The following is a 26,445-nucleotide window of genomic DNA, read 5'->3' as shown; positions in this document are numbered from 1 at the left end:
CTGTTGGGACCACTCAGGCTCCTCCCACGGCCCCTCCCTGTGTGGACTCATCGCAGGTTGGGGCAGGATCTCAAAGTTGACACCTGAACCACCTCCACTGAGGTGGGCCTGGCCCTGGACGCCCCACGTCTCCAGCTGAGGAAGGCGCAATCCTTGTCCCTCAGATCTGCTGTCACTGTCCAGCTGCCAGCTGGAGGGGGGACACGGTGTTCCCTTGCCGTCCACCGGAGACCCCGAAGGGTCCCTGCATGCGGTCCTTCCCTGGGCTTCAGGCCAGCAGGCGGCTGTACTCTGCCAGTGCAGAGGACTTCCTCACCCCGTCCCAGATCCGAGCAGCATAGTGGAACCTGTGGGGGGAGGTCAGCACTCAGGGACCCCTGCTCTGGACTGCTGGGGCACGGAGGTCCAGAGCACGGGCCAACTGTAAACGGAAGCTTGGGGGAAAGAGAAGCAAGCTCCACATCCCCCGTGGACAATTCCTATGAGGCAGGCTCAGCCTTCCTCCTAATTCTGACAGCAGCCAGCCCTCCCAGCACACCCTCTACTTAGTCAGTGGAGGTGTGGGGCTGAGCCTCGGATGGGGCTGAAGGAAGACGCCGGCCCTGGAGGGAGGCGGCCCCACCTGTTATGCCAGTGCTGGGTTTAGACTGAGACTTCAAGCCCCATCTGCATGTCTAGAGTCCCTCCCCCTCTCTCAGCATCGGCCTTTCTGGGTGGGGATACTTGCCTCCACCTCCCTCCAGAGTCTTGTAATGATCAGAAATTTCAAGCAACAGCCGTGCAACCTTCCACCCCCACATTTTACTTCTCCCCACGGGGTCTGGGTAGGCAAACAGGAGGTGCAGAGCTGGGGCTGAACGCCAACTCCGCTCACCCCTGCCCCATGCTTCCTGGAGTGGCTCTCCAGCTGTTGGGTTTGCACCCCTCACCCCTTCTGGCCACAGCTGGCTACAAAGGGAGCCCGGGAGCCAGGCCCTAGGAACCTGGGCCTAAGACGAGGCATGCCTAGTGCCACCTGCTGTGGGCTCTGGACCCACACAGTCACAGAAGACAGGAGCTGTGCACAGGCCGAGAGGGAGGGAGGAGAACGACTGAGCCCCCCAGGGAGAGCGGCAGGGGCAGCTCCTGTGAGGCTGAAGAAGTCTTCTTTTAGCTGAACTGGGCTGACAGGTCCTACTTCTAACAAGGACAACACAACCACAGCTAGGAAACTTCCTCCCTTTGTAGCCATGGACAAACCACTTCCTCTTTGAGCTGCAATCTCCCAGGAAGCAGTGACACAACCTCCCCATCACCGAGTCATCAGGAGGAGAGAAGACGGCAGAGCGTCGGAAAGGAGGAGGTGTGCACCAGAGGGGAGCCCCCCTTCTCTATGTGGCCCTCCACCACGAGCTCTCACCAGTTCTTCTCAGTGAGGATGGTGTGGGACAGCTGTGGCCGGGCCATGGACATCACCTGGCTCCGGAGCTTGCTCACCAGGGACTGGAAACTGGGGTGGCCACGGTACCCAGGCAGCAGGGAGAAGAGCGGGCTGGAGCCAGGTCCTGGGAAGTGTCAGGGGAGTGTCAGGGGGACAGCCCGCCACTGAGGGCCCTCCTCCCAGTCAACCAGCATCTGGGACACATCAGGGACACAGGGAGACTGAGCCCCTACCCCCTAGCTCCTCATTACCATGACCTGGAAACAGGCTCTGAAAACAGGGTTCAAGTGACCTGGAGACAGGCCCATGGCCCCTTACTAAGACTGCTCTGGTCTCCTCTCAAACCAGGGTGGGGTCCATGTCTCCTCGGACTAGGAAGGACCTGTGTCTCTATGGGTGGGTCCCCGGGGGGCTGACTGTACCTGCTCTTGGGGGAGTTTCACTCTCTGCTTCGCTGTCCATGAAAGGCATGAGGAACAAGTTAACCTCGGAGTCCAGGAAGTCCGGGGGCAGTCCTGGGAAGATGTTGCACTGTAGCATAGAGAGAGTACCTGGAGAAGAAACCTCAGTCAGCGCACAGCTGCAGGTGGTGTGTGTGTGGTGGGGGGAGAGGGTGTGTAGGGGAAGGAGACCCAGTCAGCGTGTAGCTCCAGGCTGTGGGGAGTGGGCAGGTACTTGGGCACCTCACCCTTGTAGCGCAGGTGGGAGTGGGCCATGAGCTGGTCAATCATCAGGTGCATCTGCCGTAATTTCCGGGGACAGAAGTCCTCCCGGCGAGCCTTGTTCTGCAGGAAGACTGAGGAGGGTAGGGGAGTTGGGACTCGTGAGAGGTAGTCGGGTACAGCCTTGTCCACTCCTCTTTCTCATCCCAAGGACCTGTCCTGATCACTGGGTAAGAATGCTGATGGCCCCCAGGTTTATGCTGGGCGATGTGGGGACAAACATGGTGTGTGGGCATCCTCAGGTGTCTCTAGTCTGATGGACAGGTGATGAGGAAGACGGACGCTGGACCAGGGGGTGACAGGAGCCGCTGGAAAAGGACCCAGCGGGCAGGCAGGGGGACCACGTGTACAATGGCTCAGGGAAGGAGAACGGGCTGTCCGCAGACCCCTCAACATCACTACACACTCACTTCCTGAGCCCCAGCTGGGAGACACCAGTGATCCCGAAAGGCTGCTAGTGCAATCACAGAGGGACAGGAAGTGGGGGAGAAGTCGTGGCTAGCCTAGCGCCCCACCCTCCCCATCTCCCTGGAGTGCCCCTCCCTGACCCCCAGAAAGCCTCTCACCCAGGTGGGGGTAGTATTCGGTGCCTTCCTCGGAGCCTGAGGAGCTGCTGGACTCGTGGCTGGGGGATGGGGTGGAGGGCTTCACCATCTCTGCCGTCTGGAGGAACCTGGGGTTTGGAGTGAGAGCTTGACTCGGGCCGAGAGGCCATGTCCCATGCCATGGTCAGGGCCGGGGGCCGCTGAGGATACGACAGAAGCTACAGCAGGCATGACGGCACTGAACAGCAGCAGCTAAATACAGGAAATACTGTCTGTCACAAAACTCTGGGAATTCAGACACTAACCTCTTAGACACTAACTCCATGTTCCCAGGTTGACTGTGTGAATATATAATGAATTTACACTATTGAAAAATAGTAATAAATTAAACCAAATCAGTTATTTGTAGTCAATTCCGACTCATTGCTGCCCTGCAGCACGGAGTCCTTGTGTGGCGCTGTGGACTGCTACCTGTAAGGATGGTGGGTCAAACCCACTAGCTGTCCTGGAAAACTCTACACAGGGTTGCTATGAGTCAGAAGTGATTCAACTGCACAGAACGACAGCAGCAGCCACAGCAGAGAGTGGAAACGCCCCAGAGGGTCTCCAGAACTACAACCCCACTGCCCTGGAGTCGAGTCTGATCCTCAGTGAGTCTTTAGCTGGAAATCTCTAGGAGGCAGAGTACAGAGCAGCTGGTGGGTGAGCTCCACCACTAACCGATTAGGAGCCAGGCACTTAGCCGTGGTGTCACCAGGCTGCCTTAAATTACTTAACAGAGTTTTAAAATACTTAAGAGTAAATAAATGAGTCACTGAGGTAAGGAAAAAGGATCTGTGAGAAGCTGTGGATGCTCCCCTCACAGACAACTGGACCCCCCAACATAAGGAGCTCCCCAACTCTGAGGAGCCCCATGCTGACTCCTCTCGAGCAGCATCCCTCGATGTCCCCCATGTCCAGAGCAGATGGCCCCAGTGCTGGTGGAATGGACGAATCCCTGTGGATGATGGAGTGGGAGAAGCATTTCAGAAGGGATCTACTCAGATCTAGTCACAAGAGCTGGAAGCCCCGCTCCCAGGGTGACTAAAGAACCCAGTGAGCTTCCATCTCATAAGTTCTTCCCAGGCGCCAGACCCACGCTAAAGGCTTTCAAGTTATCCACTCACAAAACTTGCCCAAAATAGCTTTGCTGATAAGGAGCTGAGAAAGGGAAGACACATGCTCAATAAGGGCTGGGACTGAGACGCAGGGCTGTCTGACTTTGGAGACATCTGCTTCCCAAATCCTCTCCTTCTGCCTGTGCCGTGTCCAAGGTGCTGGGCTCCCAGGGCCTGAAGCCAAGGGGACTCACGGTGTGTGTGTGTATGTGTGTATTTGTATTGTGTGATGTTGTGTATTGTGTGTATTGTGTGGTGTGTGTGTATGTAGCGGTTATGTCTGGAGTTACTAGGTCCCTCAGGCAGGCTCCTGTCAAGCCCTGACCCCCTCTCTTTCCCTGCCTGCCAGGGACCAAGGGGATGGCACACTGACCTGAAGGAGATGGACAAGACCCCAAGGCCGACACCAGCCAGCTCCTCCTATGTCCCCCCTTCCATGGGTTTGTACTACATAGCCCCCCTGCCCCCTTGGGGCTTACATTCTAGTGGGGAGAGGGAGCATAAACAGATCCTGTGGGGGTGGGGGTATAACACAGCAGAGTCAGAGAGGGAGGGGCGGGGGAGATGGAAGGTCTGAGTGAGAGCAGCCCTGAGGCCAGAGCAGCTGCGAGGGGGACTTGGGAGACCAGGGCAGAGCGGTGGCCTTGTACAGCAGGACTCTGGGGTGTGATCAAGGTGTACACCTAGCAGAGGGCTGTGAGTCTTTGTTGGGCAGGGGGACCTGCACTCACATTTGAAAAGCAAGGCTCTGGCTGCTGTGTGGGACTAGTGGCTCCTGTCCCGCCACTTCCCCAGTGGCGCCTCACCTGTACAGACTGAGGTCCGTGAACCAGTCCTGGACGACAATCACCACGTGGCACACGGTGAAGAGGAAGGCGGCAATCTGCAAGGACTGAGGGTGGACGGGCAGTGACAACTCTATCCAGAACTGGGGTCCCTAGTTACAGGGCTCAGCTGAGGGGGTAGCACAGCAGGCAGGCTATAGAGGCTTCGCGTACCCACTGCATGCCCACACAGGGCCCCCGAGACCCCACAGGTGACACTGAGGCCTGAAGAGGGAGCCAGCGAGCGTGACTCACCCGAGGGGGACAGACTCTCCAAGCCATTCTCGTCCTACATACAGCCCCTGGACGCTTAGGCTCTCGTGCAGCAGAAACCAGGGCCAACCCTGTCACCCACTCACCTGCATCTCCACGTAGGTGTGGGGAAGGTTGTACTCCGGAGGCAGTTTGCGGTCGTTGTTGATGAGATGGTCCAAGATGGAGGGGCTCAGGATGGGCTGCACAGGCAAGAGAAGAGGGCATCAGGGAAGGAGGCTGGGACCCTTAGGGTCACGGCCACCCAAGGTCCGTGTGTGGAAGGCAACTCTACATCCACTCTTGGGACAAAATAAGGCCAGAAACGCCAACAGACAGCTTCTGCTTAGGACAGTGCTGGCCAGCAAAGCTCAACGCGGCTCAAGGAAAACGGTTCACGCAGGGAGGGACTGGGAGAAGTGAGGCTCCATCGCCGGGACTGCAATCAAGGAGACGAACGTGTGCGCATCGTTGGCTCATGTGCTCTGTAGACCTTCACCCAATTCACAATCAAAAGATCACAGAAAAAGCTTCCAAGTTCCTTTACTCAGCTCCTTCACAGGCAAGGCTGCCCTCAGATGAAGCCACAGGCCCAGAGGTAAAACCTTTCCCACTAATAAATGTCATACCTCTTATGTGAAGGAGCTAGGCCCTTAGAGACCCTGGATAGTGTTCGTTCTCTGAAATGCTTTCAAAACTCTGCTAGGTCAAAACATACTGGTGAGTGCTTCCTTAGGCAATGATAGGAATCTGCCCGGCCCCTGCGCAAGGATGACTGGCAAATTCATCAGGCATTCCACATAGACTTAAAAACTAACAAAAACCCCCATCATGAGTGTGACACTTGGTACAGTTTGAAAATGGCACGAGTGCATGTAAGGTGAAGGCATCCCACACTCTGGATGTTAGGAGGAGAAACAGAAACGCTGCCTGAGAGCAAGGAGAAACTGAGGAAAGCTGCCTGCCAACCCGAGGCATGATGGGCCGGCTCCAGCCATCAGGAGTGATGTGTTTGAGGATCCAAACTGTGCCTGCCCTGCCTCACTGTCCTGTTAGCCGAGTGCAGTGATCACCCGACTGACAGATAAGGAAACTGAGGGCTACCCAAAGCCACCCAGCTAGTAATAGCTAAAGGCAAGGCTACACTTGAACTGCGCTGCCAGAAGATTCTTTAGGCTACTATGTATAAGCTGATGACACAGAGGAGACCGAGGGCTAAGAAAAGATGCAACTTGCCCACGAGCACCTGGCATTTCCATGGCTTGACAGGAGCCCCATGGAACCCAAGCCGGGATGGGGCAGGTGAGGTTGGCACCTGTGTGTCTAGGAAAACGATCCGTTCCTGCGTAATGAAGAAGTCAATGCCACTGGTCTGGTTGCCCCCTCGTTCCTTCATTTCAGCACTCTGGGCCCGGAAGACATATGCCCTGTAGAGAGGAGTGGGGTTCGTGGTAAGTCTGGGTCCTTGGCTTACGACGTCTCCACAGTGTGACCCTGAAAAATGATTACATGAGGCCGGGTCCCCTGCCTGCTCACACACAAAGCCTTCCATCCAAGGCCCCTGCTGTCTGGGGGACCATGTTTGGTACCATCTGACTTCACTCCTGCTCTTCAGCTGATTCAAGAGTTCATGTCACAAAGCCAAGAGATAGGGGGCGTTTGAGAGCATGGCCTCTGCCAGACCACTGAGACTGAAGCCCCAGCTCGGCCTCTCTCAGGTTGTGTTGCTTTGGGCAAGCTCCTCAACCTCCTCCTCAGTTTCCTCATCTGTAAAAAGGTGACTAGCAACAGTACCAAGTCTTTTCATTTTACCGTGACTTTAATACAAGGGGGCTTCAAAAACTCTGTGGAAAAATTCTATTTCTATTTTTCCATAAACTTTTTTTTTGAAGACCACAGCCACTGAGTCGATTCTGACTCATAGCGACCCTACAGGACAGAACTGCTCCTGGAAGTTTCTGAGACTGTCCGTCTTTACGTGAGCAGACATCTTTCTCCTGTGGACTGCCTGGTGAGTTTGAACCACCGACCTTGCAGTGAACAGCCCAACATTTAACGCACTGTGCAACTGGGACTCCTTAAGGCCCTAAGAACAGTGCCTCATGAGTAATGATACATTATTGTTAGCTGTTAGTCACCAGGCATCCCTGCTGTGTGCCAGGCCCTGGGGATACGCCTCTGAGGAGGCGGGGTTCTCAGCTCTTCCCCATCAGCCGCCCACATTTCTCTCCCTGTACCAGGTGCTGGAGCCACGAGGGCAAAGTAGGTAGAGTCGAGCCCTGCCCTAAACTCTTGAGCTCGACTCAGTCACTCCATGACTGAGACAAGATGATTTTCTTTTAAAAATGTTTTATTATTAATTATGTGATAGTTTACATGGGAGAACATTAGTCTTACATTCATCCTATCATATATCATTTCATTGCCATGGTTACAATCCCCTCCATGCATCATCAACCAACCAAAGGGTACACCCTACAAGCCTGTCCCCCAGTTGTCAGCACACAGCCCCTCTCCCTCTCTGGGTCTAAAGTCTCCAGCTGCTCCATCTCTCCACGTCATCGTCTCTGCCTCCATCTCAGGCATCACTGCTTCTCTGGGTACGGTCCTGCATTCCGCTCTTCTCCCTTGATGGTCCCAGGGACCTCCGCTCCTGGACTGCAAAGTCAATCACTCCCCTTCTTGATACAAAATGTCTACCTTTACATTTCCAATCCTCACAATCAGTCCTGATAACAATTATCCACTACTGTATCACAAGAGGCCTATCCGCATTTCATCAGCCCCGCCTAGACAGATTGGATACTACTCAGTGGAGATTCTACCTTCCTGCACGCCCTCTGGATCTAGGTTCCCTCTTGAAAGCTTGTAAGCCAGTCACTTCTTGCCTTTGTAGCCCCCCATTTTGGGTAGCCAATGTCCAAGTTGCCCATCCCTGTCTACTCTGTGTATGGAGGGGGTGGGAATGATCCTCGCTGTAAAGAATAGGGTTCCCTCTTTTGAGCTATTGCATCCATAGGTGTAGGAAGTTCATCAAATTGTATCAGATTACTCTTTTTTTCCTCTTCTTTCTTCTTCTAGTTGAGCTCTGATCATCCAGTCATTGAAACCAGGTCAGGTGGGTATTATCTGCAAGTGTGGGTGTTCTTGTGCAGATGCCCTCTCTTCTTATCAGCTGGATGCTTCACTCTCCACTCTAGTCCTCTGTGGCTATGTCACTGACTCTGGGCCCAAGAGTCCCCAGGTCGACAACAGGATTTTTACCTAACGATCTGGGCCATTTTGATTTTGTTCCTCTCAATCTGTAAAATTGGGATTAATGTACCTACTTCTCATGGGGCAAGTCCTACCTGTCTGAGATGTGCAATGTGTTAAGAAACAGGAGGCAACTTTCCACTTAACACGGAGGCCCTGAAGACCTCCTTATGTGTCAGATATCAAGGAGCCAGCAGTACACTAGACAAAGTCCCTGCTCTCGGGAAGTTTCCAGTCTAGCTTACAAATCCCCGAACTGTGGCGTCAGAAGAATTAAGTGGGGTGACATAGTGGGAGGAGATGGGGACAGCTGCCTTGACGAAGGGATAGTGATGCCAAGGGACAAAAAGGAACGAGAGAGTTCATTAGCTAAGGGGATGCACATGCATGCGTGTGTGCGAGAATATGGAAGCAGAGGAAGGACATTCCAGGCAGAGGGCAGGGGGCTTGTAGAAGGAATGAAAGAGCAGCAGGTACAAAGCAGAGAGGAGGCGCCGAGTCGGGAGCAGTGAGGGCCCAGGGAGGCCCTGCTGGGGCTGCTGAGGAGCTGGGCTTTGGCCTAGGAGCCGGGAGAAGCCACAGAAGAGAATCAGGCGAGAAGGGATCAGCTCGAGCAGAGCAGAGCTTGGTTTACAGAGTTCCCTCCAGCTGCAATGGGGCAAAGGCTATAGGGCAGACAGAGTGGACCATGGCCTATAGGGCTCAGCGCTCCTCAACCTCTCTGACCATTTCTCCCATGAGCCCCCTGGGGCACTCATGCTGCTCAGCCTCACCTTAATCATTACAGTTCTGGGCTGGGCCAGGATTCTCAGCGGTTCAGCAGTTAAGATGTTAATTTTTCCCATGATGAGATCTAATACACTATAATCACTCCCATGAAGTGATCCGATGTGATCAGCCCTGATCTGATCTGATCATTCTGTGATGTTGTCATTGGGTGCTGCGGAGTCGGTTCAGATTCACAGCAACCTTGTATAGGGTTTCAAGGCTCTAAATCTTTATGGGATCAGAAAGCCTCACCTTTCTCTCATAGGAAGCCTGGTGGGTTGGACTGCTGACCTTGTGGTTAGTAGTCCAGTGCTTATCCCACAGTGCCACCAGGGCTCCATAATTATCCAGTGTATTGTAAATCCTCACTTCTATGATGTTAACGAGGCCAGATGCAATCTACAGGATTAGGTTGTATTTTGAGGTAACCTCGAGATGTAAGAGAGATTAAATAAGCAAGCCGAGCTCAGAGGGACCTACTGCCACCAAGAAGGTAGAGGCGGCAGGAGAGTGCGTCCTTTGGCCCTGAGTCCCTGCACTGGGAAGCTCCAGAACCAGGGGAAGACTGATGCCAAGGTGGATGGAGCTCTTCATGGAACACTGGGCCTACAAATGCTGGAAGGAGACCAGGACCTTTCCCTAGAGCCCACAGTTCCTTTGGAACCAGCACCCTGAGTTTGGACTTCCAGCTTCCTAAAATGTGAAAGAATCAAGTTCTGTTTGTTAAGGCCACCCATCTGTGGTATTTGATATAACTGCACTATAGAACTGAGACAGTCGCCCAGCTCCTGCCTGTGAGGATTTGCACCTACCAACCCCTCTGACTGAACGCTTACCTCCTTTTGAGGCCTGGTTTTCCTAAACGCCTCCCCTGATGGTCCTGCTCAGAATGGTAGCCCAGTGTCCCAAGACTCTCTCCCTATAACCCTTCCCTTGTTTCGTTCTCTTGTCTAACATGTCAAATATGTTGACTTAGTTTGTTCTGTTTCCCCATTAACATGCAGTCCCCCTGAGGACAAAGATTTCTGGCATTTTTCTTTACTGTTGTATCCCCAGCACCTAGAACAGCTACTGGCACACGGTGAAGTGAACTAATGGAGACACTTAAGAGCTCTTGGTATCCTCCAGGGACAGGGTAGTGGCTTGGACCAGGGAGGGAGGAGTGGAGGAGGTGAGTAGCAGACAGAGTCTGAATTCAGAGGTAAAAACAACAGGACTTGACAAGTGTCGCCACAAGGCCACCACACCAGAGGCTGACCTGGCTCAAGGAGAGGGTGCTCTCCACCTTGGGAACCTGAACACCAAGTCACAGGGAATTTTTGCTAGTTGTGGGTGGCAGGTGCAACGAAGAGAATGAAAGGTGCCACCAAATGGAGCCCAACTGAGCTGAAGCCATGAGTAAGCGGAGAAGAGGCAGGAGAGACCTGCGAGAGGCTGACAGCCCACAGGAAGACGGGGGAAGCTCACAGTCTTTTCTAGTCTCCACCAGCCCCCTTTGAGAAAGTTACTGGAGAAAAAGCCCAACTGCGGATGAGGACAAAATTCTGCACACACTGTCAGGAGCTCCACGGTTACTGGATCCACGGTGATACCACCTACTTTACAACAGCAAGCAGTGTAGACGAGTCACCAGCTGGGGATAGCAGAGCTGAGACAGGTGGGCCTCACTCCAGAGCTACAACGACTACACCATCCCACGTCCTCACTGGGCTACATGCCACTGCCTGGGTGGGGTGGGAAGGGGGAGGAACAGGTTGGGAGCTACATACAGATTTGGTCCACAATTATTCTCAGCTGACAAAGACATTGAGGCCTGGAGATGGGAAGCAACTTCCCAACAGCCCTCAGTAAACCACTGCAGCCCGGGTAGGGGTGGCCCACCTCCCTCTTGGTCCTCATCACCCACTGGACACTCTCCTCACCTCTGGTCCTCCTCTGGGGTGTTGGCTGACAACAGCGACATGACCATGGACTTTCCCGTCCCCTGGAGGCCCAGGACACCAACCACCAGCACATCGGTCTGATCCAACAGGTACTGTAGGAAGGTGTGGAGACACATCAGCGGCCAGCACTGCAGGGAAATGGGGACTCCACCCGAAGAGAAACGTTGGAAACCCTAGCCCCCTAGCTGAGCAAAGAGTCTGAATATGCACAAGGAGGTGATGGGGTGTGTGGCAAGTTCCTCACAGAGAACCATATCCAGGAGGGTGAGGAAGGAAGGCGTGCCTTCCTCCCAAGGACTTCCTGTGCCTGTGACCAGCAGGAATAAGAGCAGTGTGGCCTTGGGGAGAGACAATAAGCAGGAAGGGCAGACCACCCGAGATCGGACCCCGGAGCTAGAACTGAGAGCTGGAGGCTTCCTGCTTCCAATAGGCTGGAAGACATGGGGAAGAAGCCTGAGAAAGACAGTGAGGTGCTGAGAGGGGAGACCAGTCTGTCTGGCTCTAGTCTGTGGGACTGGTAATTCTGGAAAAGTCCTGCTTCTCACCTCTTGTTGTTGTTATGTGCCGTGGAGTCGGTTCCAACTCACAGCAACCCTGTACAGTGTTTCCAAGGCTAGAAATCTCTACGGGAGCAGAAATCCTCATCTTTCTCCCATGGAATAGCTGGTAGTTTTGAACTGCTGACTTTGCAGCTTGCAGCCCGATTTGTAACCACTATACTTCCAGAGCTCCTTGCCTTTCACCTCTAGGTCACCTTTAACGACTAACTTTCACCACTAGGGGGCTAACTTTCACCACTAGGTGGCAAACAAGACTCTCCTGGGCTGCCCCGACAAATCACAGGGAAAGTTTTTTTAAAAAATCACCCTGGGTCCAATCCTAACCCCACTCAAAGCCCACTATCATCGAGTAAGCTGTTACATGGCATCAAGTCATTTCTGATTCACACTGACCCCATATGGGGTTAGAGAGATTGTTCTGCAGGAACAGAAAGCCTCATCTTTCTCCCACAAAGTGGCTGGTGGGTTTGAACTGCTAACCTTGCATTAGCAGTCCAATGCTAACCAGCAGTGCCACCATGATTCTTAAGACACATTAAATCAGAATAGCTAAGGCTGTGCTGTTCAGAATGGTTGCCACATCTGGAGGTAGAGACTCCCCTTCAGGGCAGTGCAGAGCACAGCCCTCACTGTAGAAAGTTCCAAGGCAGTGCTGAAGGGTTCGGCCCTGACCTTCTGTAACCAGCTGACTTTGGTGTGAGACTGTAGTTGAGAGGTAACAGGGGCAGGCTGTTGGGGAGTGTGGAACTGAGCAGGGTGTGACAGGACAGCAGAGGAGGGACAGTGAAGGCTGGAAGACTAGAGGCAGGTAGACAGTCCAGGACAGTGAAGTCTGAGCCAGAGAGAGGCCACACTCAAAGGGAGGATCCGAGTATTGCAGTAACTGTAACAAGCAGCACCGGAGCTCTGGGTCTCCAGGACAGCAGAGGCCTGAAGCCTGTCACGGGGGAGGGGAGGGCAGGAGGCTCAGCAGGGAGGCGGTACCTCGATGGCACTGTCACACCAATTCATCTGGTCATCCACCAACTTGATGCTGTGCTTCATGCGCTCTGGGGGCAGCAGTCTGGCCTGGCCCACGACCGCTGGGGAAAGGAGACAGAGGGTCCGGTAAGGGTGTCTGTGGGAGCGAGTGCTGGCTCCCACCTGACCCTGCTCGGCCCCAACTCACGGTCCATGGCTGCAGGCGCAGCGGTGCCCATGCCCCGGTTCTGGATCTGGTACACAGGCTGCGTGGGTCTCTGCCCTTCCTTCTCTCCCTTGGGCGGGGTAGGGGCTGCAGGGGGCGGTGGGGCAGTGCCCTCGGGGGTAGAGGTGCCTGTCCCGGTCGCAGGCCCCTTGCCCTCCTCCCGGGGCTTCATGAGGACGATGGGCTTCTCTAGAGGAGTGGGGGCAGGTGGGGGAGCAGGCACCGGGGTGGGTGGGGGAGGCTGCTTTGACTAAAGAGGGGAGAAGGCTCCAGTCAGCGGGAGCTCCCTGCCCTGACCCCTCCCTCCCTCAGAAGGTTCTCCCCAGCTCACCCGCTCTGCCGGAGGTTTGGAGAGGATGATGGGGGTTTTCTGCATGATGGAGCTGCCTGTCTCTTCGCTGCCATCCTGTGGTAAGGGAGGAGAGTTACTCAGAACTGTCTTCCTGGACACCTGCATTGGCCAGCACTCTTCTAAATGCCTTTACGTATTGACCTCTCAACCCTGCCAATGACCCCAGAAGTACATGCTACTGTCCTCTTCGTTTGCCCAATGAGGAAACTCAGGCAGAGAGGTTAAATCGATGGCCCTAAACCACTGAACCTTTAAGCATAACATGCTCATGTAAATACCATACCATTTAATGAGAGAGGGAACTAACGCAGGAGAGGTTATGAGGTTTACAAAAAAACCCATAATGTCTGCATTATTTAAGTGAAAATGTATCTGGCTCCAGAACCCTGCTGCTCCCAGCAGACAAGGAGCCCCAAGGGAAGGCGCTCGGGCTGTGCAGCTAGAAAGGGCTACTGCTCAAAGCTGGCTCTGCCATCGATGGTGACGTGAGCTGAGATCAGGCACCACCCTCATGGAAGCTTGTCTCCTGGTCTGGAAATGGGAGGAGAAATGTCTTCCTCCGGGGCCCCATGGCAGGTGCTGTCTTCAACACCTCTCCCCTAAGTGCCAGGGCCCCTCCCCATCAGGTCCTCTTCATACCTCCTCTGACCCATTCCTAATCTGCTGGAGAGAGGGGAGTACCAGGGTTCGAGTCCTGGTCCTTCTCTGATTCCATGAGTCACCCCAGGAGAGTCTTAACCCCTCACGGGGCCTCACTTACTTATTAGGGACACCTCCACTGGCTGATGCTGAAGGACAAACACAAGAATGATGTGAAAATGGAAAGAAGGAGGGAGTGGAGCTGGAGGAGCAAAGGTTGTGGATTTCCTGGAAGCCAGGGAGGGAGCTAGGTGACAAGGTTCCACCTGGGACCCAGTCTGTGAGGGAGGGGATTTAATGGTGGGTAGGAGGTACAAGGGGGCTTCAAAAGTGTGTGGAAATTTTCACTATCTTTTCATTGCATTTTCCATGAACTTTTTGAAGCCCCCTCATACATTCAGGTGGCAGATTGTGCAGCAATGTGGTGACTGACTGGGGGCGGGTGGGGGGACTGATGGGGAGGAGGAGGAGAAAGGGTGGGAAGCTGCTTAGGCCTGCAGGGGACACTGGGATGTGAGAAGCCCACAGGAAAAGTGAGGAGGCTGCCTGGCCAGCTCTGGAGTGCAATCAGAGCTGAAGACAGAGATTTGGCTGTTGCTGGTATTGAGACGGGAGGTAGAGGAAGATGAGCACATTGCCCCAGAAGGAGGTGTGTGGAGTGATGAGAGACTGTGATCTCACTGCCGCTGGGAACCAAGACAAGGAACAAGCAGGCGCCCAGCTCACTGTGCTGGAGAACTCTGTCCTCGAGCTTTGTCCTTGTCTGGCTCTTCAACCCCGGGAACAACTCTCTGAGGTGGGCTGGTTCCGGCAATGAGCAGCCCAATCGCAGGAGCAAAGCCAAGCAAAAACTGGACCCAAACCAAGGCTTCTGGATTCCAAGGCCGGGGTGCCCTCTCCAAGGCAGGCACAATGGTGCTGTGCTCGAGACTCAGGCAGGCCTGGCTCTGGGCAAGTCTCTTCACCTCAGGGCTTTGCTGTCCCCACAAGTCCCATATTGCTGGGAGCAGCTTTGAATCCAAGAGCACATGGCCGGGACTAGCATGTAGCACGCTCCATAAATGCCAACAGCTGCTGCCACTACCATGCCACAACTCTTCACAACATGAGCTACGACACCAATGCCACGTTCACTCAGAGTGGACTCCAACGTTTCCCCTAGGGCCTCCAAGGCCCGTGACCTGCCTGACTTGAACTCTCCCTCCTCCTTCATCCACTGCACCAACACCGGCCTCCTGGCTACTATCTGGAACACCTAGAAACACGTCACCTGCACTTGTCCCATCTGGAATGTTTTTCACTCCAATTTTAGCAACTCTATCCCCATCACCCCCATCCGCTTTGTCTCTGCTCAATTCGCCTGCTCAAGGAGGCAGACCCCAACCCTTCATTGCACCTACCATCATTCCAGGAGGCGTGTCCGTTGCTCCCAGATATTCCCCCAGCATCTGTACTAGTTCTGGGCCCAGGGCAGGTGTCCAGTGCATACTAGGGGAATGAGTGCAGCCCTTGGGCCCAGACACTCACCCGTCTTTCCCTCTCCCACGGTGCGATGTATTCCCGTTCCCGACCACCAGGCCCAGAGAGATTCTGGGGGCCGCCAGATCCAGGCTCCTTCCACCGTCGCCGCCGCTCTAGCCCATAGAGCCCGGGCTGACTGTGCCCAGATTCAGACATGGTCGCCTATGGAGAGAGGGAGAGGGTTCCAGGCTGCAGAGACGTCTCTCTATGAGGTCCCTCGTTTTGAAAGGGAGCTCTGAGGAGTAAGGACTCAGTGCTTAGCTGGGTATGTGGCTGGAACCTAGAATTCATCTCTCGGCCCTGTGGACAGTCAGGTTCTCTCAGGCTAATGGGATGGCACCAGAAGTGTGGCTTGAGAGCTTTCAGAAACTCCTTCAGAGACGACTGGACAGCATGTGGGTTTGGAGGCTGGAATCCCAGCAGCCATCTCAGACTGCAAAGCAGTTTATTGGGAGAAAGGTATATAACGAGGGGGCTCCAAAAAGTTTGTAGAAAGATGGAATCAAGCGATAATGGAATCGATGAACTTTTTGAAGGTCCCTCATAGTAGGAGAGCGACACAAGGTCCAGCGGTCCCATACTGTCTATCTCCGCAGGCAATGAAAACCCAAAATACATTTCTTTTACTTGCAGCCCCAACTATTCCTATTAATCACTTTGCCTCAATATACATATAACTCCTAGAGGAAGATTCATATCAAAATGGAACAGTTTCTTTCCCTAATACAACAATGCCTTTCCTTCAAAATCAGCAACATGATCCTCACATCACCACCTACTCTGGACTATCCATTAGTGGTCTCCTGTATGTGAGAAGAGGGAGGATGGCACCAGCATTCAAGGACCTGTTTTCAGCTGGTTGCTAGACAAATGCTTGTCTTTGTATTTGTTTCTCTTTCATTCCTGATGATCTGCTCAGCCTCACTCTGAAGTTCACTTCAATGCATGGTCTCACTAGTGTTTAACTGAATTGATATACTATGCTGGACTCCTGGTGTAGCACTCTAGGGTCAACAATGGACTTCAAACCATAACGTTAGCAGTTTAAACCCATCAGCTGCTCCTTGGAAACCCTAAACAGGGTCACATCTACTCCACGGCACATAACAACAACAAGATGTCAGAGTCATGGTGTGGTGCTGTAGGATAAGCACTGGACCATAAGGTTGGTTTGAACTGCAAGGTCAGCTGTTCAAACCCACTGGCTGCTCCTTGGAAACCCTATACAGTGTTGCTATGAGTTGCTCCACGAGATTTAACAACAACAGTATAAGACCTTATAAAAAGCATAAAAAGTAGGGAGATAAGCAGTGGGCTGCTAACCACAAGGTCGACAGTTCAAACCCACCAGCCACTTCCTAGGAGAAGATGAGATTTTTCTGTGCCCCCTAAAGCTTTAGTCTCAGAAACCTATTCCCCACCACTTAAGTATCTGTTTACAGATGCCTAGGGAGACTTCCCCCAGCTGCTTACACATTGTTCTAAAGGGGAGTGAGGGATCTCTGAGTAATAACTGTTTACAGGACTCTATGGGACCACCTAGAATCCTGGTGTGGTGTTATAGAAACACTATGACTGCTAACTGCAAGGTCGGCAGTTCAAACTCACCAGCTGCCCCTCAGGAATGTTATACAGAGTCACTATGTGTCAGAACCAACTTGACAGCAATTAACAACAACAACCTGGGCCATCTGGAGGAGGAGGCTAGGTGGTGCTGTGGCCACACACTTGACCCCTAACCTTGACCCTTAGCCATAAGGTTGGCAATTTCATGGGCCAACAGGAGAAAGAAGTGGCAGTCTGCTTCTGTAAAGATTTACCCCCTTAGAAGCCCATGGGGCACTCAGTTCTACTTTCTGCTCTAAGTCAGAATCGACTTGATGACAATGGGTCTATGGGGCCATCGATCAGGGGTTGGGGTTGGCACATTACCAACCTACAGGCCAAATCTGGCCTGCCCAATTTTTGTAAATAAAGTTTTATTGGCAAACAGCCACACCCATCAATTTACAAAGTGTCTCTGGCTGCCTTCTCGACAGGGTAGCCTACAGAGTCTAAAATCATTACTCTCTGGCCCTTCACAGAAAAATTCATGGACCCCTTCTTAGTTCTTCAAACAAAAACAACAAGAAAAACACCTCACTATCATCTAGTTGGTTCAGAAGCACAGTGACTCCATATGGTAAGCACTGAACTAGCAACTGACAAGTTCCGCAGTTCAAGCCCGCCAACCGCTCCATGGGAGAAAATTGAGGCTTTCTGCTCCCTGGAAGATTGAAAGCTCCAGAAACCCTATACAGGGTGGCCTGAGTTGGAATCCACTTGTTAGCACTTAGCAACAACATCAAGTGGATTCCAACTCATCAGCCCTCTACAGGACAGACAGAGCGGCTCCTTAGGGTTTCTGAGAGTGTCAGTCTTTATGGGAGCAGACAGTCTCATCTTTCTCCTGTAGAGCAGCTGGTGGGTTTGAACCACCAACTTTGAAGTTAGCAGCTGGTGCTTAACCCACCACTCCACCAGAGGAGCTCTTCAAACCGTTGCCAGCATATATATCGAGTCTGGGTCACAGTGATCCTTAAGAACAGTACAACTGCTCCCTATAGTTTCCAAGGGTAGTAGAGTAATGGTTACGAATCGGGCTGCGAACCTCAAGGTCAGCAGTTCCACAGGAGAAAGATGAGGCTTTCTGCTCCTGTAAAGATTTCCAGCCTTGGAAACCCTGTATAGGGTCGCTGTGAGTCGGAATCGACTCCACGGCACTTAACAACAACTTTTTACTGGTGCAGACAGCCTCCTCATCTGTTTTCCCTCCAAGCAGCTGGTGGGTTTGAAATGACAAGCTTGTGGTTAGCAGCCCAATGTATAACCTATAAGACAACCAAGGGCCTGTTAATCACTCTAGGAATCTCCCACCTACAGGATGCAGGGTAATCTCACTACCCAGGTATGGTGTGACCTCTCCTCCGGCCACAAACTGACTTCAAGATTTTGCCTTCCTTGTCAGAGACGGACCAGGGCTTGTATACAGATGCTTACAAACAGTGATTCATTTGGCACCTAAATGACTATTTACAGTTCCTGATGCAGAAACCCCTCCCTGACTTTGGAATCCTTCCTCCCTAGAATTAAGTGTCTGTTTACACATCCTGCTGGTGATCTCCTTAGCATGATAGTGTCTGTTTTCATGTCTCATTGGGGACTCTGTCTCAGCATTAAAGTGTCTGTTGACATACCTATGAAGATCCCATACTCTTACAAGTATCCATTTACATGTTATTCTGGGAACTTCTACAGTATCTGTTTACAGGGTCAGCAGTTTGAAACCACCAGCTGTTCCGTGGGAGAAAAATGAGGCTTTCTGCTCCTGTAAAGATTTACAGCCTCAGAAACCCTGTACAGGGTCGCTATGAGTCGGAACCGACTCCATGGCACATAACCACCACCACCGCTCACCACACCGGTAAGGGCTGGAGCATGTGGGCTGCAGTTCAAAACCCACGAGCTGCTCCCCTGGGATAACCATGAGGCTGTCTGCTCCCGTAAAGATCTAGTCTCAGAAATCCTGTGGAGCAATTCTACTCTGTCCAAATAGGCTCACTATGAATCGTAAATGGTTAGATGGCAATAAGATTAAAAAAATTTTTTTAAATGGGCTAACTATAGGAGCCCTGTTGGTGCAGTGGGTTAAGCGATGGGTACTAATCACAAAGTCAGTGGCTCAAGCCCACCAACTGCTCCTTGGGAAAAAGATGAAGCTATCTGCTCATCTGTGGAGCCCTGGTGTGGTGCTGCAGGGCAATGTACTGGGCTGCAAGGTCAGTATGAACCACAGGGTCAGTGGTTCAGACTCACCAGCCGCTCCTTGGGGAAATCCTATACAGGGTCTCTTTGAGTCAGGAACAAGTTTTCAGCATTTCACAACAGTCTGCTCCTATAAAGATGATCCTTAGGGAGCAGTGATACTGTATCCTGGGACTCCTAGTATGGCACTGTACGATCAGCAATGGACTGCAAACAACAAGGTCGAGAGTTCAAACTTACCAACTGCTCTTCGGAAATCTACAGGGTTGCTATAAATTGGAACTGACTCGATGGCAGTGGGTTTAGGTTGCTGTTGTGAAGTGCCGTCGAGTCGATCCCGACCCAGAGTGACCTTGTAGAGGGTTTCCAAGGAGCACCTAGTAAGCTTGAACTGCCAACCTTGCAGGTCAAATGGCTTTGCATTCTGGCACATTAACCCACAGTGCCACACCAGGACTCTCTACCCCCACCCAATTTAGGGACCCAGTGTAGCACTGTAGGGTAAGCACTAGACTGCTAACCACGAGATCAGTGGTTCAAACCCACCAGCTGCTCTTTGGAAACTGACTCAATTGCACTTAACAACAACAACAACACTATTTACAAGTCTTGATGTGGTGCTGTAGAATAAGCATTGGACTGGTAAACACAAAGTTGGCAATTCAAACCCACCATGAGTCGGAACTGACGCAAGGGCACAACACAACACTACTATTTACAGGTCCCTTTGGGCCTATTTATAAGGAACCCTGGTGGTGCTGTAGGGTAAGTCTAACTTGCTCACCACAAGGTTGGTGATTCAAACCCACCAGCCACTCCACCGGAGAAAAAGAAGCTTTTAGCTGGTGTAAAGATTTCCAGGTTCAGAAACCCTATACAGGATGGCTATGAGTCAGAGTTAACTGGATGTCAGTGAATTCAGGCTTATCAATACGACTCCTGGCATGGAGATGTAAGATACACAATGGACTGCTAATCAAAAGGTTGGAGGTTCGAACCCAACAGCTGCTTTTGGAGGGTCACTATAAGTCAGAATTAACTTAATGGCACTTAACACAGGCCTCCCAGAAATTAAAGAATTTACACATTCTTTGGTCTTCCTCAGCTCTTAAGCATCTCTTCACACTGGCTCCCAGAATCTAAGTGCCTACTGGCAGATTATTTGGGAAGGCTTATCCAATTCCGACCTCTATACTAGTGGGCTTCAAAAAGGTCTTGGAAAAATCCCATTATCTTTTCATTCCATTCTCCCACGAGTTTTTGAAGCCCCCTCCGATTTACCACCACCGTCCCCAAATCAAAACAAATGTAGTCCACACATTTTTTCCGATGGCCTATCTCTCAATGAAACCTCTACCTACAGGTTCCTACATGGGGTCTTCCCTAGAACTAGGGTCCAGTATTCAAGCTTGGCCATCAATTCGGCCTCTATTCACAAGCCTTTACAGGAAACGTCACAATTTAAGCTTTTATTGACACACCCCACTCCACAGCACTTAACGAGTGACCCCAAGATTTAAGATTCTCTTTACAAGCTTTACGAAGGGCACGCCCAGATCTGAAGTTTCTAGGTACACAAGCTCTGCCCTCCCGTCCCCGCCACGCCCGTACTGAATGGTGGTGGGACCCTGGCTCCTTACAGCTTCTCACACCCGCCGTTTAACGGTCGATGCGGGGGCGGGGCCTCGGCGACGTGCCCCGCCCCCTGACGGTGCGCACGCCTCCCACGGGCACGCAGGCCCTTACCTAGGGCGGTTGAATGGTGGCTGGGGCGCGGCGCAGGAAGGGGGTGAAGGGAACGGGGAAGTGCGGCCGATAAATGGCGTCGGGGGGAACCGGAAACGTAGGAAAGAGGAGAATGCTGGCAGCCGGCAATCCAAAACTGGCCTTGGCGTCCCGGAAGAAGTCCCCAAGTTAGGCCAGCCTGAAAGAAGAGGAGAAGTAACGCGGAGACAAGCTGAGCTCAAGCACCGCGGGCTGCCGGCCTTGCGCATGCGTTGCGGGGTGGGCGTGAATGAGCCTGCGTGAGCGTCCGACGGAGCATGCGTGGATGGAGGCGGTTGGGGCTCAACACGCATGCGGTTTATGGAGGTGGGGGAGCGAAGGGCGAACGCCGCAGCTTGGCACCAGTGCGCGCGCACCTCGCCATGGGACGGGGTGGGTAAAGTGAGGCGAAGAGATTTAGAAGATGCAGTCGGGTGGCGGGATGCAGTGGGGTGGGGCCGCAGCGAGGAATTCCTATGTGTTGTGCTGAGTACTGAAAATACAAGGATGAATCAGATCTGACGTGTGTCCTAGGAAAGAAGCCACCCAGTCCGTGGAGGGTGGCGGTCAGGGAATCACATCACATAGGAAAGGGCGCGGTTCTGGCTGGACCCTGAATGACGGACCAGAGCACTCCTGAAGCCTGAGAAGAACCCTAGAGAAAAGTCCTGAATAGTTTGGCTCTGAATGCCCCATCCCCCGTTTGAGAAATTATGCAGCTATCCTGAAGGGTCTCCAAAAGTGGTGGGCTTTATCCTTAAGGCCATAGGGAAGACGGATTGGTAGGGAGCAGAAATACAAACCCCACTGCTGTTGAGTCGATCCCGACTCAGAGACCCTATGAGTCAGCGTAGAACCGTCCCATAGGGTTTCTTTTACATGTGGCTGGAGGGTTCCAACCGCCAAATTTGCGGTTGGCAGCCCGGCGCTTAACCACTGCGCCATGCGCGCTCGCTCCTAGCCCTTCCAAGCCGCTTAAAAATTCAAACGCCTACAGGCTCGCGCCAAAGAGGAAAACTGGGTGGAGATTGCAGCCTATCTAGAACGCCTGTGCAATCTAGAACTGAAGCTGGTGATTTATAAAAGAAAAAATATTTTTCAAGAGAAGCTAGAAAGAAACGCACATGTTCACAGATACATGTATGTTGTTAGGTTGGCTCCAACTCATAGTGACCGTGTGCACAACAGGAAACAACACAGTGGGCCCTGTGCCATCCTCACAATTATGTCTGTGCCCATTGTGTAGCCACTGTGTCAACCCATCTCTTCGAGGTTCACCCCCTTTTTCGCTGACCCTCTGTCCTCCAGAGACTGTTTCCTCCTGACAACATGTGAGAGGAAGTCTTGCCACCCTCAACTTCTCAGGAGCATTCTGGCTGTACTTGTTCCAACACAGATTTGTTTGTTTTCCTGATGCTCCATTGGACTTGTCAGTATTCTTCCCAACACCATAATTCAAATGCCTCCCTTCTTTTAAGGTCTTCCTTATTCATTGTTTAACTTTCACACGCCTATGAAGTGATTGAAAATATATAGGTAAATAAAAATGTTCCTAGGAGCTCTGGTAGCGTAGTGGTACGAATCGGGCTGCGAACCATAAGGTCAGCGGTTCGAAACTACCAGTCGCTCCGCGGGAGAAAGATGAGGCTTTTTACTCCCGTAAGGATTTACACCCTCGGAAACCCTGTACAGGGTCGCTATGGGTCGGAACCGACTCAAAGGCACTTAACAACAACAACAACTTTTCATTTGAAATCTCATTAAAAATCTTTTTTGAATTCTTTTGAACCAGTAAACCATAAAGTGTTAGCTCTGTTGTCTGCTAACTGAAAGGTCAGTGGTGGTTCAAACCCACTAGTCGCTCTACAGGAGAAAAACATGGCGATCTGTTTCTATAAGGATTTACAGCCTGGGACAGTCCTGTTCTGTCCTACAGGATCAGAATAAATTAGAGTCGATGTCATGGCAACGGGCTTTAACACGTGTATAGAAAGCAGTGATTATACAGTTGTAGAATTCTCACCATCCATGTGGAAGACCCATTGTAGAATTCTCACCATCCATGTGGAAGACCCAGGTTTGATTCCCAGCCAATGCAAAGAGGGAAGAAAGGCCATGGCCATGGACTGAAAACCAGTCACTGAAAACCGATGGATCACAACGGCTTGATCCCACTGCGCATGAGTCAGCCAACTCAATTACAACCAACAACATTGAGACATGTAGATACTGACAAAATGTAAGCAGACAAAGTGTTTCACAACAAGCCCTGTACTGGCCACTGTTTTTCACCCTAAAGACCACTACTGTTTCCAGTTTATTGTTTTTCTTTCTGGAACTACCATTACAGCAAAAACACTGACGTTAAGAGAGCACCTGAGTTCATGTAAATAGCAAGGAGACGGACCAGTTCCCTGAATCCTCTCGGTCTCTGCCGTCTCCTTTGTAAAATAGAGACAAAGGCAGCATATGATGTTGCCAGCAGGGTTAAGTGTGTGAAAGTCGCTAGAACAGGGCCTGAGACATATTAAATATCTTGTATATTGACAGTACTGTGAGATCTCTGATGATGATAGAGGTAGTTGATGCCGAGATGCTGCCGCCCCCGCCCGCCCCCCTGCCCTCCAGGCCTCCTCCCTCCTGCCATTTTCCCTTAGCTAACAACACCTGTTCAGGTGGTGGTGGTATTATGCTGTGGAGTCAGTTCCGACTCATAGCGACCCTGTATAGGCTTTCCAAAGGAGCTCTGGTAGCGTAATGTTTACAAGTCGGGCTGCTACCCACCGGAGGAAGGTGAAGCTTTCTACTGCTGTAAAGAATTATAGCCTCGGAAACCCTATGCATGGTCACTATGAGTCGGAACCGACTCCATGGCATACCACCACCATTGGGTTTCCGAGGCTGTAAATCTTTGTGGGAGCAGAAAGCCTCATCTTTCTCCAGCAGAATCGCTGCTAGTTTCGAACTGCCGACCTTGAAGTTAGCAGCCTGACTCGTAACCACTATGCCACCAGAGCTCCTTAGATACTGACAAAACTTAGACAGCTAAAGTGATACACAAGAAACTCTACTCAGGCCCCCATTTTCCACTCCTAAAGTTCATTGTATTTCTGGCAGTATCATTTCTCCAGACTCACACACACAAAAAACAAAAAAAAGCAATACAAAACCTTGCTGTTGAGTCAATGCCAACCTCTGATGGCCCCAAGGTGTTCCAGAGAACTCTGGGTTTTCTTGGCTGCCATAGTTACAGAAGCAGATTTCTAGACCTTTATTTCAAAACAAAACCCACTACTACTGAATCAATTTTGACTCAGAGCAATCTTGCATAGGGTTTCTGAGATTGTCAATCTTTACAGAAGCAGACAACTTTATCTTTCTCCCAAGAAGCAGCTGGTGGGTTCGAACTGCCTTTCTTGCAATTAGCAGCCCAATACCTAACCCACAGCGCCAGCAGGGCTCCTTGAGTTCAATTCGTTTGAGCAACCCAGCGACCTTCCAGGCTGCTAGAGCCTAGATGAAAAGAGCAGTCACACTAGGCTCTCCTGCTGATAAACTCTCCAGAAGGTGTTGGGTATTCAACTCAGAGACCTGCCACAGGCGGACTCTGTATCCTGTCTTTTAGCACTGCCATCTTTAAGTCAAGGAGCCCGCTCCTCGGGAGAAAGATGGGGCCTTTTGCTCCCATAAAGATTTATAGCCTCAAAAACTCTTATGAATCAGAATCGACTCCACAGCACACAACCACCACCATTGTTGTTGTTGTTAAGTGCCATTGAGTTGGTTCATAGCGACCCTGTGAACTTCTGATGAGTTGGAACCGCCAAACTTGCAATTCAAACAGCCTTACAGTCCAGTGTTTATGCTACAGCACCACACCAGGACCACATCATTAGGTGGTCTGTTTAGTTTTTCTGAATTTCTCCACTTCAGATTACCTAGTTTCACATCTGGGCCCCACCACTCAGAGCTGGAAACACTTCAGAGAGAGAAAGAAGGGGTCTGGCATGGGCTGGGGGCCCAACAGTGTACCAGGCTCTCTGTCCCCCACCACAACTTCCTCTTTCCCCATTTCATAGATGAATAAAAAGAATGTGAAAGCGAAGCACCTCACCAGAGCCCCACAGCCAGGAAGCAACAAGGCCTACATCCAAACCCAGGCCTGTGTCACTCTAGTGCAAACCCCGATTTTTCCCCTGGCACTGGGCAGCGTGCCTGGTGGTGAGTCAGTACTGCGGTCAGGCACCCGGAAAGCCACCTTTTCTATTTCTTAGCTGCATCATATGCTAGCGGGTAGGTTCACCATATTTTATTTAACCATTCCCCAGCTGATGGGCATTTAGGCTGTTTCTGAACTGCTGTTACAAACATTGGTTGTAATTGCTGTCCTTGTACATCTGCTGACGCATCTATGGCAGTTGGATCAGTAGACTATCTTGTTTAAGTAGAAATGGTGTGTGTTTGGGGCATTTTGTGGGTCGTTAAGTGATCAATTTATCTGTTCATTTCATTCAGTCAGATACTGAGCTTTAGACAGCTGCCAACTACCACTGTAAGAGCTGAAGAACCTGCCCTCCAGGAAGGAATATCGTAGTGGAGAAGACAGAAAAAGAAATTAGTAGATATGCAATGAAAGGAGGCCTGGTGGAGTAGTGGGTTATGTATTGGGCTGCTAACCGAAAGGTAGACAGTTCAAACCCACAAGCCACTCTGTGGGAGAAAGATAAGAATTTCAGCTCCCCCTGTAAAGATGTCTAGCCCCTATACAGGGCTGCTGTGAGTCAGAACTGACTCACCGGGACTTAACAACAAGATGATTTTTTTTGTTTTTTTAACTCTCTCACAAGGAGCTCTGGTAGCGTAGTGGTTACGAATCGGGCTGCGAACCTTAAGGTCAGCGGTTCGAAACTACCAGCCGCTCCGTGGGAGAAAGATGAGGCTTTCTACTCCCATAAAGATTTACACCCTCGGAAACCCTGTACAGGGTCGCTATGGGTCGGAACCGACTCGAAGGCACTTAACAACAACAAACAACTCTCTCACAGGTGATATTATTATCTTATGAGCCAATCTGTTACTTAGCTTAACGGTGACTTCCGGGTGTGGTTTCAGTATAAAGTTTAAAGGGTAACTCAGGGCAATAGTCTTAGGGGGGGTTGTCTCATCTCTACTGGTTTGCCTTTTTTTGGTTTTGTTTTGTTTTTTCTAAAGAATTTGAGTTTTATTCTATATTTTGTTCCTGGTCAGAATAGTGGCTCATAGTGTCTTGCAAGCCACGGTACCAAAAGCAAACCTATTGCCAATAAGTCATGTCTAACTTACAGCCACCCTAGAGGGTGCAGTAGGAACTACCCCATGGGGTCCCTAGGCAGACTGCCTCATCTTCCTCTCACAGAGCGAGATTGGTGGGTTTGAACTGCCAATCTTTCCGTTAGTAGCCTAATGTGTAACCCACTACTCCACCAAGGCTCCTTAAGCTATTGGTAAGGACTTTGGAATTTACTTCAAGTCTAACAAAGAAGCCATTGACTAGCATGTTCCAATAAGATTTTGTAGCTTCCTCTTGTGAATATCATAAATAACAGGAGGTTATACGCTGCTGTGTTTCCCAGACTATGAGGAAGACTTTTCACTATACACTTCTAGAAAGGTTTTTACCTTTCGGGAACCATTTAACTGTTATCAGTGCCCAACAAAGCTAAATGCAAACAGTGCTGATTTCAGCGAGAATGG

At 51.5% G+C, this 26,445-nt stretch overlaps 1 protein-coding gene across 1 annotated transcript; it reads right to left on the bottom strand.

Annotated features, from left to right (window-relative positions):
* Window positions 1-268: 268 nt before the first annotated feature.
* SMG9 (SMG9 nonsense mediated mRNA decay factor) lies at window positions 269-15,300 on the bottom strand. Its single transcript, XM_006871357.1, has 13 exons — window positions 15,151-15,300; window positions 12,964-13,038; window positions 12,615-12,882; window positions 12,431-12,528; window positions 10,866-10,978; window positions 6,236-6,347; window positions 5,028-5,123; window positions 4,651-4,736; window positions 2,709-2,815; window positions 2,109-2,216; window positions 1,843-1,971; window positions 1,400-1,544; window positions 269-347 (listed from the first exon to the last, which is right to left on the bottom strand). The coding sequence occupies exons 1-13, from the start codon at window positions 15,298-15,300 to the stop codon at window positions 269-271; spliced, it is 1,566 nt and encodes a 521-aa protein (XP_006871419.1).
* Between the last annotated feature and the right edge of the window lie 11,145 nt (window positions 15,301-26,445).

This window comes from Chrysochloris asiatica, unplaced genomic scaffold (assembly GCF_000296735.1).
Source record: "Chrysochloris asiatica unplaced genomic scaffold, ChrAsi1.0 scaffold00168, whole genome shotgun sequence".
NCBI lineage: Eukaryota > Metazoa > Chordata > Mammalia > Afrosoricida > Chrysochloridae > Chrysochloris > Chrysochloris asiatica.
Note: the sequence above shows the minus strand (reverse complement) of the source record. Positions and strands in the feature narration are given on the sequence as shown.